The sequence below is a fragment of the Plectropomus leopardus genome, chromosome 21 (assembly GCF_008729295.1).
Source record: "Plectropomus leopardus isolate mb chromosome 21, YSFRI_Pleo_2.0, whole genome shotgun sequence".
Classification (NCBI taxonomy): Eukaryota; Metazoa; Chordata; class Actinopteri; order Perciformes; family Serranidae; genus Plectropomus; species Plectropomus leopardus.
In genome coordinates this window covers 12,912,209-12,928,315 of record NC_056483.1, presented here as the reverse complement: position 1 = coordinate 12,928,315, position 16,107 = coordinate 12,912,209, and the positions used below count along the sequence as shown (strand labels likewise).

The 16,107-nt window shown below is 40.5% G+C and overlaps 1 protein-coding gene across 1 annotated transcript in view; it reads left to right on the top strand.

The window, feature by feature from the left end:
- The first annotated feature begins 1,733 nt into the window (after positions 1-1,733).
- Positions 1,734-16,107, top strand: part of neto1l (neuropilin (NRP) and tolloid (TLL)-like 1, like) — an 80,236-nt gene continuing 65,862 nt past the window's right edge. Inside the window, exons 1-4 of the mRNA XM_042510658.1 lie at positions 1,734-1,784; positions 3,136-3,192; positions 3,299-3,433; positions 3,823-4,071. Coding sequence (XP_042366592.1) covers positions 1,757-1,784; positions 3,136-3,192; positions 3,299-3,433; positions 3,823-4,071 — 469 coding nt within the window. The 5' untranslated portion in view covers positions 1,734-1,756. The remainder of the gene's footprint in view (positions 1,785-3,135; positions 3,193-3,298; positions 3,434-3,822; positions 4,072-16,107) is intronic.

Here is a 16,107-nt window from a genome sequence, read left to right as displayed (position 1 = left end):
AGGAGGATACCTAGAAGCAAAAGCCCACTTACAAAGCGGAGATATGTGGCGATTTTGGATGAGAATGTGTTGCAAATAGCTAATCGAAGCAGCAGTTGACCAGCAGCTTCCATGTTCAGGGAACTACAACTGTTTTTCTCAATGCAGTCTGGCGACTTTGACAAGAGTGTAGATGAGGAACTGCAGCTGTTAACGGCTTCCCCATTGGAATGGGCTGTCTGACAGAAAGGATAAAGTAATGAAAATACTCTCAATATAGCACACACTTAAGTGCACTTGATATTGATTTTTTTAAGGTAGCTTTAATAAACATTGTTGCTTACCCTCATGCACAGTTGTAGATTGCATAGGGTCCACTTTGGACTCCAGCCTGTTTCTCCAAACTGGGGGATGCTGACTCACATCTGCTGTATGTAATACACTGACTTTGGCTAGATACCTCTAAAAAAAAATCCCTTTAACTCTGTAAAAATTGTAAACACGGAGAGGCAATAGATCATCCATGATAACCTCTGACTGTTTGGCACTTTTGCTTTATTTCAGGGTACATCCCAAATATGAGAAATACATTAAAATGCTGGTAAAAGCTTAAGCATTGGATGGTTTTAACCAGAAACAAAGCTCTGCGTATGGATAGGCAAAAGCAGGATGAAAAACGTGCTTTGATGCTTCTTGTTTATAGATAACAGTGCTGTTTTTCTCCAGTCTGTTTCATCCTGCAGCTTTTCCCATGTTTGATCAGGCTGATAAAACTCTCACGTGTGTGCGTTTGCGCTTGTTTATTTCATTTCATATCTCATTGCTTTTTTTCTGCTTACCTTTCAATTTTTCCATTGCGCGGCAGATCTCCGCGAGCTGAAATGAATTCTGCGGCGCTTGCTTATTGTTCCAACACACACTCATTTACACACATAAAAAGCGCTTCTTTCTCTACTCTTTCTGGTGCGTGTTGGTGCGTTTGTGTGTGCGGATCAAGTCCTATCCTGGAGAAGTTTTCACTGCGTGCTTCAGAAGTACGTGCGGATTGTGGCGCATTGGACGGCTGTAGTGTTGAGTGAGCGGAAGGAGGAGGGAGATCATACATTAACTCCTGCTGGCTGCGGGGACTCTCCAGTTGATAGAAGCCAACACAGGGATGGGATGCGCTCAGAACAACAGTGACAGCTTTTGGAGCAGAAGGGACAAATGAGACCCAAAAGAAAACCTACTTAATTTTTTGCTTTCTTTTGGGCAACCCCGTGTTTTCCAGGGGATTTTACGCAGCGCAAAAAGAGTGGAGAAAACGCCGCAGAGATGAGTGTTGCGTGGTTTTACATGCTCCTGAAGGATCCCCTCTCCTGATAAAGGGACCAAAGAGGACAAAACAAGGCTGTCCATGATATTTTCCCAAAAAAGATTGCAAAGGTGGAGCGATTAGAGAAGGGCTGATGACGGGACTATTAATCCTTTCAGTGCATCAAAAGCACCAAAGGGTTTTAGAAACGCTTGGATGGAAATCGGGCGAGTGTTTAGAACTGTTTTTGGTTTTGTATGAAACTGGTGATTAGTTCATCTGCAAGGATCATTGTTTCCCACTGAAGATTTTACTAAGGAGTAAATTTGCTTTTTTTTTGTTTCACGGAGAGGTTGTATTGTATGAGCGGTTTCCCGGTGTGAATTTTCAGAAACTCTCGTCTCAATCTTTTTTTCTTCTTCAAGTATTCCCAAATCTAAATGGAATTAGTTGAGTCTGAAGCCGTTTGTGAAAGGAACAGACATGGTACATGGGCACAGCTTCCATCACGGTAAGACATCCGTGTTCATCAGCTGAAGCACACTTGCTCAAAGCTCTTATTGCTTAACGAAAGAGAAGTATAGTAATCCTTTAATCGGCGTTAAAGGACGCGAAATATCAGAGCAACAGATTAAACTAAATAAAAGGAGCAGAGTGGCGACTAAACAAATATGATGAGGTGACACAGACACACTGCATCTTACAACCTGTGAACTCAGTTGAAGGTCACACTGTAAGTTGGTGTAGGTTTTTCTTCTTTCTTTTATTGGAAATACATTTTTATTGAAAAAAAAATGTGACAACTCATGCTACAGATGTTTTGGCAGTCTTTCTTTATCATTTTTAAAGTTATTTTTCATAATTTGTGTTGTTTTTTTTTACATTTTCTATAATGTCTGATAATTTCTTGGTCATTTGTAAAAAAAAAAATGTATTTTTTTCCCCCTTTCAAGTTTTTTTTTCATGTTTTGATTATCTGTAGTCATTTTTCATTTATATTTTTATCATTTTTGGGTTATTTTTAGAATTTTTTCAGTCATCTGTATAGTTGTTTATAGCATTTGTGTTCATCTTTGGTTTTATTTTTATCCCTTTACATCTAGTTATTTTTTTTTATCATTTGCAGTCATTTCTCGGCATCTTTTAATCATGGTATTATTTTGGCTATTTTTAGTCATTGTGTGAGCATTTGTAGTCCTAGTCCTATGTTATTTGCTGGCATTTGTTATCATGCTATGGTCATTTTTGTCATCTTTTATTTTTTAAAATAAATTTTGATCATTTTTAGTTATTTATGCAATTTTAGTAACTAATCATTTTAAGTAATTTTTGGTAATATGTTGATAGTTCATTGGTTAAATTTGAGTTATTTCTAAAAATCTCATCATGTTTTTAAGCACTTTGGTTAAAGCTTATGGCTGATAAATAGTAGAAATCGGAGCCATTCAGACTATGTGGTTGCCCAAAGTTACAGTGCAGGCCTATAGAGGTTACGTTTAGAGCTATTTGACTCTATTAGCATTATAAAGTCTTTTATATTTTTACATTACAGAATACATAAATCACCATAGTTGGCAATATGCTGAGAATTCCCTCTTATTCTAATTGTTTCAGATGTTGTGTGCTGGGTTTTTTTTTTTTTGGTGATTCTTTAAGGTTACAGTCAGGCACAGTTTTAGCATTAGCATAATGCTGATGTACAGTGCATGAAATCCAAAACCTGAAATGTGTTCCTCGCTGACTCAACCCTCCCTCAGCTGAAATCAAGCTGTGCACAAAACAAAGGAAATAAAAGAAAATAAACAATATATCCATGTCACAGTCCTCCTTCAAAAATGTATTTGTCTTTCTGTTCTCACCAGTTGTTGCAAGTCTTCTCATACTTGGGTTGTCTGGGGCAACAAGGAAGGATACAGCAGGTAATCTCCATCACTGCAGCTGCACATCTTTACTCCCTAAATATCCTCTCTTCAAAGCTTTAATCTCACACTTTTTTTCTTTTCTCTATGCTGGGTGTTTTTCTAGTGAAGAACAACTCTGGAGTGAAGCCTGCAGGTCAATGTGGAACGTGGGTGAAAGAACCAGAAGGAGGTCTCTTCACTTCTCCCAATTACCCAAACAAATACCCCCCAAACACAGAGTGTGTTTACATCCTTGAAGGTAAATATTCTCTTTTTTTAAAAAGCAGCGTGATTCAGTTATTTGTTCTCTCTGGGCTTATCCTGAGGGGGAAATCATAGGGTCGTCTCAGAGGCTGATGAGATGCGTCGTTTCATTAGACAGGCTGGTATTTTTCACATTAGGTGGTGGTATATTATTGATCAGCGCAGATAATCGGGTTAATAAAATCACCAAAGTGAACGTAGAGGCTAATATCTTTCACAGCTCTGGTATTTTAGAGATGAATTGACTCACAGCCAGGGCTGGAGGTATTGAGCGTGTGGGCGTGCTGATATTGAAACAGGTTGAATGTTCATCAATGGAAGCATGACTAATATTTCACTCCCTATGGTGTGCTAGGTGGTAATTATTTTCATTGTGTCCTCCAGCACCTCCAAGGCAGTGTATTGATCTACACTTTGAGGAGAATTATTCAATCGAGTCCTCTTGGGAATGTAAATTTGACAACATCGAGGTTCGGGATGGACCGTTTGCCTTCTCCCCGATGCTCGGACGGTACTGCGGTCAGCACAGCCCGCCTGATATCAGGAGTAGCGGCCGATATCTCTGGATAAAATTTGTTACGGATGGTGAACTGGAAGGAGTGGGATTTTCAGCAAGTTACAACTTCACTGCAGGTACATTTTTTAAGTTGTTTTGCCTTACTGCTCTTGTCAATTCACTTCTTTCTTTGTAAGCACTTCCCTGCTTTATAGCTCTAACTGCAAGGCTCCAAATGAATAACAAACATCATCCAGGGAACTCGCCCTTGTGGGAGCCTCTTGCAGTGTTATTGATTGTCTGTCTGCACACACTCAGTATTTCCATTGGCAATATACTGTCATTGGCTGAGACACTCTTGTGATGGGGCTAGGCTGCTATTTCTTTTCTCTCTATATCTGGAGCGACGTGGAGCAGTGTCAGATTTTAATTCAGTTCAGCAGCACCACTCCACTCTACAGCTTACAGCGCTCGAAGAAGCTGAGAGAGCGTAGCAAACTAATCGGTGTTGTCGAACACAATTGTGGCAATTACGGTTGTGTGTAAAACCTTGGCTTTCTTAATTTGCCTCATCTTAGGTTGAGATCCCATTACTGAAGCAACGTGAGGATTGATGACAAGGAATCAGGGCATAACCACGATTTAATATTCCTTCACCTACACTCGACTGGGTTTAATAACACTGTCAACTTTTTTAGTGTGTTTGAGCCTTGAAAGGCACAGTGCCAGGAAGCACGAGCGCTATGCCAATTTGTCTTCACATCAACTGCACCTTCAGGGGCATTTTTACCGCTGGAGGTTTGAGTGTGTCATTGTTTATATGATGAACACTTATACAGTACATCGACCTTTCTTCCGAAAAACATGCTACTAGCTATAGGCTGTTAAAAAGAAAGCTATCGAGGTGAAGAGGGACTGCAGATTCATCTCCGAAGGCTTTTTGTATATGCTGTTATCAAGAAATCAGGATGGTGAAGCCCTTCATGGGAAATTGCAGTGAAGAGGTGCAGTCAGTAGGAATAAAATCTACAGAGGAATCAAGTGAAGGGCTTCATACCATGGATTGTTAGGCAGAGAGGCTGCTACTTCTCTGATATTTCCAAGTAGAAGTTAAATCGCTTATGTAAAACTACACTAAGGTAAAACTGCTCAGTGCATTCAGTGTAAAAGCTACAGAGTGTTACACTGTCAGATCCGATAGTTTTCATCCAATTCAGAAAGGAGTTGGAGGGGGAAAAAGAATAATAAAACATGAATCGACACAAATTTCAAGAGAGTGCCAGGCTTGGATATGTTCTGTGTTATGGAGGCTGCTGTCTGCTGAGGCACGAATCTCTTATCCTGCAGCTGTTATACACATCAGCTCTATCAACTTTGATTAAGTTGTACTATTTAAAGTACTGCATACAGTATGTGTTACTTGGTGCTCTTCAGCAGCAAGGCCAGTTGAGTAGCTGAACATTTTCCAGACAATTATGTCATTGGATGGATGGCGTTTTAATGCATTTTAAAGGGACAGTTCACCCCAAAAATCTAAAATACAGGTTTCCTCTTACCTTTAGTGCCATTTGTCATTCAAAATTGTTTTGATGTGCATTGCAAAGTGTTGGAGAAATCAGCAATAGAGATGTCTGCCTTCTCTCGAATATAATAAAATCAGATGGAATTCAGCATGTGGTGCTCAAAGCTCCAAAAAATACAGTTGAAACACTCAACAGCAATGTGTCTTTCCAAAAATCATGACCTGGTTACTTAAGATAATCCCCAGACCTTGTGAGCAGATTCATGCAGGAACTTTTTCTTTCTACCAAGCTGCACCCACCAACCGAATCATTACGCTGAAGGAAGCGTGCATCTATTCATGGAGAAGAGGCTTGTGCTTGTGACAGATGTAAATATTAATGACTTCCTCCTTAGCTGAGCTGTAACATTAATTAGTTTAGCGATGCCAGGTGAACAAGCAATGCTGTGCTACCATTAAAGAAATACTTCAACATTTCTGAATTGAAAATTTGCTATTTTTCTAAGAGTTAGCCTGTTTGAATCAAACCCTTACTGCCCAAAGGGGAATGTGCTTTTGTGCAAAGGCATAAAAGAGTTAACAATAACAACAATACATACCCTAAAAACAAACACTGGGAATTTGATGAAGGACATTAAGTTTAGTGCCAGTTGCAGATCAGGTGATCAAAGCTTGCTCAGCAGCTGAATGCTGTGTGGAACAAATTCTGATGCCTCTTTTGACTCATATCCTGGGCATGCTATACCTGCACCCTGAAAGGATGCAGTGGATCTGCTTTGATCTGACTCGTGAGTGTCAGCTGCAGAGAAACTCATCCATGAATTTGAAGATCGATATTGATATTCCCCTATTCTTATTTTAAAATTGTCAAATACTGCCACTTTGTCAGTAATTCAGTGTAAGATACTGGTATGATTCACCTTTTGCGGTGTTATAAAACGCTGCCGGTTGGCTGGACAGCACCTGGTGCGACAGTATAATACGCTGATGGGACAGAACGTGTCATGGCCATATCACACACCACTGGATATTGTCAGGTTGAAATGCTGCCGATTACAATGTAGTGTAAGGAGCTGGAAGGTCTGCGTAGGTAGGGTGGGATGGGTGGTGGATGGGTCCAACAAATCCAGGACCCAGGAGCCCAATGTTTGCTTCCTATATGAATGTAGAGCGAAACCATGATGCTTTTTTCTAGACCTACCCACGCACCTTTGTTGCCTAATCCTAACCACCAACCTTTGTTGACGTTCTGGTGTTGGTGGATAAAGGAGCTATCTGGGCTTCATTAGATAACAGATGGTAACAAAATCTGCCTACCAGACAGGAATTTTTGAATCTTCACTTTGCAACATTCAACCTTTTGAACAGTTTGTGTTGATTCCCCCTAAAGAGCCCATATACCAGCTGCACAGTTGGTAGCTAGAAATGTACACACAAAACCTTTGTTTAATAGTTTGTGCGATCTGGCTAAGCAGTCTCTCCAGGTTTTTAAGGGGTTGTTTTTGCATTTGTTTTGGCCTGAAATGCCTGAATTCACAGCAGCTTTTTCTAAAAAGTTGCATTGCTTACTTGTACAAGTATCAGTATCAGTGCTTAAGCATTTTTTCCAAAATGTTGCACTATTTCTTCAATAAATATGAGCATTTATTATAACTTTATTTTTATGTTGACATCTACATATCATGCTTACCCTGATGTAGTTGGGGACAGTCTCCAAAACTGTCTTCCCTGAAGGATGGCAATAAAAAATTTAAGCACAGAATAATAATGCAAGAAACATCGGTAGAAAAAAAATACTTGGATAAAAATACATGGAAAGGATAATTTGTTATTTCCAGCCCTTGATAGTCAGAGATAAAGAACCCAGACCACATTTTCTGTAATGTGTAGTTGAAGTATTGTTTCCTCTGCCTGCTCCTCTTGGGAATCTCATTGAAAATTTGCTGAGAGGAAAGAAAAAAGCCCTGCCTCTCGACTTGATAGGAAATATCTGTGGCATATGATTTACATAATTAAAGAAGATAAAAGTCCTGAATTCACTCGACTTGATACTCTGAAATCTGGCAATGTGAATAGTGCCTCACATCTGCAGCTGCTCTGCTAACCGTGCTAATTCACACAGCCCTCCTCTGATGAATGGGAGAGAGAGAGACTGAAAAAAAAGCAACAAAGGTGACATGAATCAGCTCCCTTCTTTCCTCAGTCATTTTCGGAGCGGAGAGATAAAAACTCACATGCCTCTCCTTCACATTCTGCCAGTGTCCTCTCGGAGGCTCGTGCTCTTGGTGACTAATGTGGTTAGTACAGCAGCCAGTGGAGAAAGCAGTGACTCGAATCTCACAATATCCAGAGTCACATTAAATGTTCAAGTACTTCAGTGAAGCACTTGAAGTCTGCAGATGCTATGTATTCACTTTGTATGTGGCACCAGAGGAAGCAAGAGACGCTGGCGTCTTAGACACCAGAGATTCACTCAGAACAGTGACTAAATGAAGTTGGCTGTCTCGGTGATGCGATGCACAATTTATTTGTCAAACAAATTACACCCAGATGCCTCATGATTGGTCTTTTCTTGCACCACAGAACTTCTGCATCAGTTTTTTTTAACTGCTGCCAAATACATTGTAGCTTATTTTTTCAAGAGTTTGAAGCCTTTTCAGTACATATTTGGAAAGCATATATGTAAATCTATCTACTATTGAGATGATTCAGCTACAAAGACACACTTTCAGCGATGACTGTGCAACTGTGTGAGGATCAGCACACGAAAGCTTACCAGGCCGTGGAGTCCATCTGGCAGGCTGATTGTGTGACTCACTTTAGTTACCTGACTGAATGAGCATATCTTACGCTGCAGTGAGGAAATACCTCTGCCCACCACACACATTTCAGGTGAATCATAGTTACAGCTTATGCAGCCCAGTGTAAGGACAACTTTATAATACTCAGTTCAGCAAAATAAAATTATTTGTTTTATTTGCTAAAAGTTAGATGACAAGCTCAATACCACTTTACATCTGAACAGTAAATAGAAAGCTGCTGCCAGCAGCCAGTTAGCTTAGCTTAGCATAAAGAGGGAAAACCTGGCTCTGTCATATAGCCAAATCTGCCTACTGGCACCTCTAAAGCTCAACAACACGTTTTATCTCCTTTTTAAAAAGCGTTCATCCAGTTAAAAAAATTTTACAGACAGTTTTACTTTTTAAGACATATACTTTTCCCCAGATAGTAATTGTTCTTTGTACAAATTAAACTAACAAAACATTATATGTTAAGTAGCGGGCTTTGCACCCCGTTAACACCTTGCATTAGGGTACAGTCTGTATGTGAATATTTGATCAGGATAAGCAAAAACGCATGTTATAGCAAAGAGTTAATGCACACATTGGCATTGGAATGCGATCAGACCTTGAGGTTGGGGTTAGGATCAAAGACTGGGTAAACAGTTTTCTGACAAAAGTTTTTTTAAAAAAAGTCCTAATTTGAAAATACACCCTGCTCCCTGCAGCTTCCCCCTCTCGGTCCTAAGCCGCTAGACAAGCATAAGCATATGCACGCGCTTTCCAGTGTTTCCCATACAGTGATTCACTTCATCTTTTTTGATTATAGAGGTGCGTGCAGCACATTTTCTTGCCCAGCTTTAGCTTTCTCTGTTTATACAACAAATGAGACTAGAATACAGTCCCTTCAGCTCGATTCCTGCCGCTGTGGACTGAGCAGCAGTCTGGAAATGGACCTTTGGTCAGCATAGACAGTTGTTGTCAATGCTCAAATAGCAACGTTTTAAAACCTCATTGATATTTCTGAGTTGAAATACTGTGTAAAAGAAATAGCCATGGAATATTTAGCAGAAACCTGCATTAGCCAATGACAGCGAGCTGACCAAGAAGCATCACCAAACATAAGTAACATAGGTTACGATTGTAGAACAGCCCGAGTAAGACTTTTTGTCTCTGTAGAATAGGAGGACAAGCTTGTGGAATTACAGCAACAGTATGAGTGCTTGTTTAAACTACTAAGTATATACGGTAAGTGTAAAAACTGGCATCTTGACTGAATCATCTGGTGTGTGCATTCTTACAGTTAAAACATTAAAAAGTGGTCATTATGTCTGCGGTCTTGCACATTTTATAAAACCAGTTAAAAGTTGAAAATCCTCTAGTGTGCACCGGGTATCATGAGTCTCTCATAAATGCCAATATGCAGTGCACTTAACCTCAACATATTATCCTGATGTGACTTTAAAACGTCATGCAGCGTCTGTAGTGTAAGTGTATCATTGGGGTCATCACGTTCTATTACTCCACACTCATGTCTACATATAAAAGGCAGTTCAATCGATTAGGTGGGGAAAGCCGGGGATGGAGCAAACCACCCATGAGAGGTGTAATGAGGGAAAAAGGCAGGAACTCTTAGGTATGTTTGGATTTGCTAAATAAAGCTTTGGAATGATTTCTGGTTTTGGTTTTTTTTTATTTTTTAAATCTTTATGTTAATATTCTGCCCAAGATATTCATGGTGGAATGATAAATCAGTTGAAATAGTGGCAATTTGAAAGTAAAAGCGTGATGTTTAGCCGCTGTCTACGTGCTAATGTGATGTTGTGAGGCAAAAAAGGAACATAAGAATAATGACATTGAAATGAAATGAAATTCAGCTGTCCGTCGTTAAAGCCCGAACAGTTTCTTATTGTTCACAGCACATGTGAGGTTGCCTCCTGTAAATTCACATCATCTCTGGCGGTCAGCGACAAAGCTAAGGTGTTATATTGTGACAGACAGCCCTATAATTCACACATAATATCAAATTGCAGGGTGAATAGTTGAATACAGCATGTGCAGCAGGGAAAATTACAGAGTGGAGGTAGCATGGTGTGCATATTTCTGTGTGTGTGTGCAAGGCTGTTTGGGGATTTGAGCAGCATTCTGCTTTTCAGGTCGTCCTAGGGCGCCGTGACCTTAGAACCCTGTGGACTGGTAGATTAAGTGGTGTTTCAGCACCTTAAGCCAAAGCCAGAGCAAATAAAAGCTGCAAGTTCTCCCTGTCTTGCGCTCTGCTCTCTGATCGCAGACTGTATGCCGAGCCAAAACCTGGTGCTGAGGCAGATGCTACTCTATGGAGACCGCTCCATGGAGTATTTGTGCATTTCCTTGACCCAAGAACTAGTTATATACTGTGTCTTTACCTAAAATATTGTGGGGATGTGTAAAGAATATATATACAACATACTCATGTGGCCCATTAGGTTTTCTGCCGCTGTGGGTATGAGAATACATTTAAAGATGAAAGATGAAGACTTTTCTGTGTTCCTTCAAGAAATATTAAATTCTATATTGACTTTGTGTAGTTTTTACGGGATCATTTAGTTTTTTTTTAAGTGGGGTTGTAAGTACTACTTATCCATGGACAGCATATTACTGTAGCGTACCTGTCGAATTAAACAAGCCTGGAGTGATGGTCTAATGTAGTTTATTTTGTCCTTTATGGTGACCATAGACCAACGTAAGAGCTGAATGTAAATTAAATAGCGTATATGTTAGACTCCAGCCTGTTTCTCCAAAGTAGGCTGAGTCTACTGTATGTAACTTATTTTATGAAGTATTTTTCATCATATTATTGGTTGTCAGGTGTGGACGTGGGAAAAGTTTGTTAAGGTTCCCCAGACCTTTACTCAAACATTTGTGCCTAACACAAACACTTATTAACTCTAGTGAAAAAAATGTATTCATATTTTTCTCTGATGGATAGAAATGGCAACCAGTCAGCATGCCATTCATCTTCGCATACTACTCATGCACCTTCAGTGGCACTGCTACTGTATGTTTTCTACTATTAAGAATTCAGGCCATGACTAATGTATCTATGATCAGGATGACACTGATTGATCTAAGTGCCTTATCGCCCCAACCAAGCTCTAACTGGACTGAGAATCATTTTGGAATGAAATGAGTCAAATGGCATTTAAGATTATCGCTGGAAGAGGATATATGGGCCTATCATAAAGGAGGCAGGGCCATGAGATTGAACCTAGATGGACTTAAACTGGAAAATTGAAAATTGAACCATGGAGATCGACTCTTTGCTCTTGGAAGGAAGGAACTGACTTTGGCAGCACCATGGCCAGGGTTGGAAAGAAAGTTCAGCAAATCCCAGTTTCACATCTGCCTCCAAAGTCATTCGCCAGTGGCAACATTCGACATTTTAATGTTTGAGTAGTTCAGTTGCATCAACTGAACTCACAGAATGCAATGTCCAAAGACACTGACATTCAGCAGATTGGCAGAGGGTATATTGTAATCCATGATGATTGTCATATACTGTATTTTAGGACAGAATTGAACATATTCCCAAGCCTAACATAGTGAGACAGAAGTAGCTTTAGGTAAGCAGGCCAATGCATAGACCAAAGGGTTAAATTAGCCAAGGAGATGATGGATTAAGATCTGGGGCTTTTATGTTTTATAAACAGTCAAGATATGGGTGAAAGAGCAATAGAAAGTGTCAAAAAATACCATATACGGTATAAAATAATGGCTGTAGTCACTGTGATGTCACCCATTGCTTCATGGACTTACTTTTTGAAGCCTTGAGTTTGGCATTTTGGCCAAATCACCAGCTTGGATTTCAGAGCCAGAAATGACCATATTTGAATAAGAAAGTTAAACTGACCCTGAAACTAGCTGCTGGCATAGTTGCATTAACAGCTATGGTTATTGGGGTAGTGCGTCCAGCCCTTAAATATATGCATGTTTTAGCTGTAATGAAATGTAAACAGGTGAATTTGCTGCAAATTTGGGCACTGAAACATGGAAGCCTCTGTGAATTTACTCTGTTTTGGAGCCAGTCTCAAGTGGCTGTTTGATGAATTGCAGTTTTGGTACTTCTGCTTTGGCTTCATTTCTCACCTTCAGAGTTTGCTGCTTGCCCTCTGCTCTGCCTCTGCTCCTAGTGGAAACTGTTCCTGTGATCTGTGGTCCGGCTTTTTCCACTGTGATACCTCTCAAACTAAATCCAATAAAGACACTGTCAAAGCTTTGTCCCACACGGCTACAGCACCTAAGGCACTGGGAGTAAAATTTCATTTTCCATGGCCTAACACCGGTAGGGATTCAGATTCAAGGAGCACAGAGAAATGGTAGATGTAATTCATGAGAAAGAAATCTCCTGTGGTGCATTTTCTGCTGTCCTCCCGAGATCTCAGTGAAGAGCGTGCTTGCCTGAATGAGCTGCTTGCATATAGTCACTCCTCCATGAATCAAAAAAAAAAAAAGAAAAAAATATCCCAATTGTTGTTGGCAATGTTTTGCTCTAATGCTTATTGTCATCAGTGCTCCCTACAGTGCAAGTCACATTCTCTTGGAGTTTTCCTCCTGATTGTTCACTGCTGCCTACTGTTTCTCTGATTGTTATGGGCCTGTCTTTTCTCAACTGGGAAAATGTGTAGGTGTACATTGCTCACTGCGAAGGTATGCTCCTCATGTGTAATGCAATTTCTCCAAAGTAATAGCCAAAGGGACTTTGGCAAAAAGAAAATGAGCAGGTCTGTGTTTGTGTTTATTCTTCAGATGACTCATTTCGATGTTAGAAAAAAAAAGCTGATAGTGATCTAGACAAAAAAAAAACAACCTGTGTTTAGAGAACAGGCTCTCTCTTTTAGTTTTCCCGTGGAGTCCCTCATCTGGCTCTGTGTTTTTTAGTTCTGGCTGCCCACATCAATCTCATTTCCAAAAGAACCTCCTATGCTCGCATGTGGGTGAAGAAGAATGACAGTTGCTGCGTTTGAGCTCAGCTGAAGACACCCGTCCCTCGACACTGCCTCTGTTTTTAGCAAAACGAGATGGATGGAGCGAGTTAGCATTGCAGGCACACCTCTTGCAGCTGTGGAAGAGAGCGGTCTCACCCTCACTCTCCTCACTCATCTCTCTGTCTCTCCTCTTTTCAGCTAACACTGCCTCTTTTCTTCTATTCTTGCCTCTCTCCCTGACATGCCTGGCTCATGCTCTCTGTGTGTTATGTACCAGATTCATGTGAAGCGAGATTTCCCATTTACTCATCCTGGCATACATGTTTTACACGATATCTGTGGTTCAGCTATGCAAACCCCAATGTCCACATTAAAGGATACTTTCAGTTCATTACAACCTTATTATTATAGTTTGCCCATCATTTCTATCTGCTATAATAACATTGTACTTCAAAAACATTCTTTGATAAAGATTCATCACAGTTTTTCATTTCCAGTTTCGACTTTTGTATGTGCACAGACTATACTCTTTCACTTTTTCCTTTTAACCCTTTAAAACTTCATTTGACATCACTGTTCTTGATGTCTCCCACAAGCTATGTAACCCCTTAAAACCTGAGCAATTTGGTTTTATTTCTTTTAAAAACTTGTTGAAAAAAAGAAATGTCCCACAAACTTTGAAACTGCAAGATATTACGTTAAAAGGTGCTTATTTTCTGGTAATGTTTTGTAGGTTTTTACTCATTTCGTGCTATTTTTTGGGCCATGTGGGCCAAGCATACATACACAGACAGAGCCATTTTTCCATTCTCTGCATTCATTTGTCCGTATTTGTGCTTATTTCCTGGAAGCTTCTGGATTCGGGTGAAATGGAGCAGTACCACTGGAGATTGTGTGTGCAGTGTAGCATAGTTCAGGTGTGATACAACCATAGGAGAAGACAAAGACATCTAAAAAATGGCGGAACCAAGTGAATCAGTAATATAGTGAAAAGAATTCTCCGTCCACATGTTGCAGTGTATTTAGTGGCCTCACAAATCACTGCGATCTACAACGCCGCCTCTGTTAAAAGGTACATTATTACAACCTCCTCCACCATTGCCTCATTTGTTGTATGAAACTTTTGACCCTGTCTTTTAGTGCCATGTATTGGCTGTGTCTGTGCTACCTTCGAGGACACATGGAAGAATTAGGGGGTTGATGTTTAAAGCACATGTATTTTTGTATCAAAGGGGTGCATAAATGAGCCTGACTGACCAACACAAGCATGTTCCCAGCTGAGTGGCAGGTTAGCAATTAGCCGGCGAGCTGCAGTGGTTTACCTACCAGTCCTGCAAGTTGTAAGTATAAAAGTAAATTTATATAGATGAATTTCATTTCACAGTCTCTGGTGTGTCTGCACTTTTATTCTTTTTCCTCTCCTATCTGACATCACACCTCAGCCCATCCGGCTCAGCAGAGAAGTCCCAGCACAAAATGTTCACCATCTAATCAAACAACAAGCCTTCACTCAGGGGACAAGCAGTCAGAGATCATCACCTAGTGGAACTTAACTCACTATCCAACAGGATTGTTGATATTTACGTCCTTTGGCTGTTTGAGCCGCTCCCAGCCAATTACCCTGCAGATCAATCAGTGGCTCTGCCTGCCTCCTGCCTCCATCCTCTGTGGCACTTTGTTAGCCAGGCCTGCTGTTCAGCTACAGATGCTGTGGGGGTCAGGGCTCCGCTCTGTTGTAGCTGGAAGACTGCAGTCGTGTAAACCATGCTGGCTGTGGGGGTTGATTTGTGGCTTGGTTTGGGGATTGGAGTGAAGCATTTGTGTGTGTATCTACCGTATACACACACCATATGTATCAATATCTGTGTGTACATACAGTATGGTGGAACATGTGTATTTTTCTGTGTGTTTACACCGTGCATCTCTCCAATCTGTAACTGAATTTTGGCTGCCTTCCTGTTCAAACCCCAGTGTCCTTCCTGTGCTACAACCACAATAGAGCAACCTATTGTGTATTCACGTGGTGTCTGCTAGATTGTACACATGATGCATATGGTTTAAGCACTCAGACCTGCATTGAAAATTAGCTGGGTTGTTGTAAGTGTGTTTTCCCCCTCGCGCCTGTGCTCTGTAGGCATAACAGCTCGCCTAGGGCTCTTTGTTTCATTAGCCTATCACCATGGTGGATCCTTGGCTGTCATGCTGAGAGCCTGACTCTCTCCATTATGCTGTATTAGGCAGTGGTGAGATTGAGCTGTGTGTTTTATCTCTGCACACATTAAGGCCTCAACCCATTGAAAACGTCTTGGAGAATTATTCTCTTAAGAGTTGATTGAAAAGGTCTTTTCATTTTTGGAAGGTGAACCAGTTGCGTTTGCTCATCGCTCCTGATTTGTACCTCTGATTTTCGAAGGACGTTGCCGAGCAGATTGCCTTCCATGCTTGACAAGTTTGTTTTCATCTCCTCGTCAGTGAGATGCATCCTTAGGGAGTTCCTGTATTAACATACAAGGATGAAAAAGTCTAATAAGTCCTTCAAAAGGAGCATGAATGATGAATGGTCTCGTCTGATTATCTACACGTTGCTCCCCGGTTTTCTTACATCGTTTTTGGCAGCGGGTTGGACTCTACATTCCCAGCTTATCATCTAAGAGCAAATGTCTGATTCCAAAGGGATTTAAATCACATTTGGCATCAGGGTAATCTAATAGGTAATGGCAAGCTTTTGTTTTGCCGCTGGGAGAATGATGTCAACGTTCAACAACAAAGGAGGGCAAGACGGTGATGGGATTATGAGATGTGGAATTTGAGTAATCCTCACAACAATTCAGAATGATAAAACTGTTGTAGATTCAGGCATACGCCCACAACAACATATAACACTCCCATATAGGAAATGACAATAAA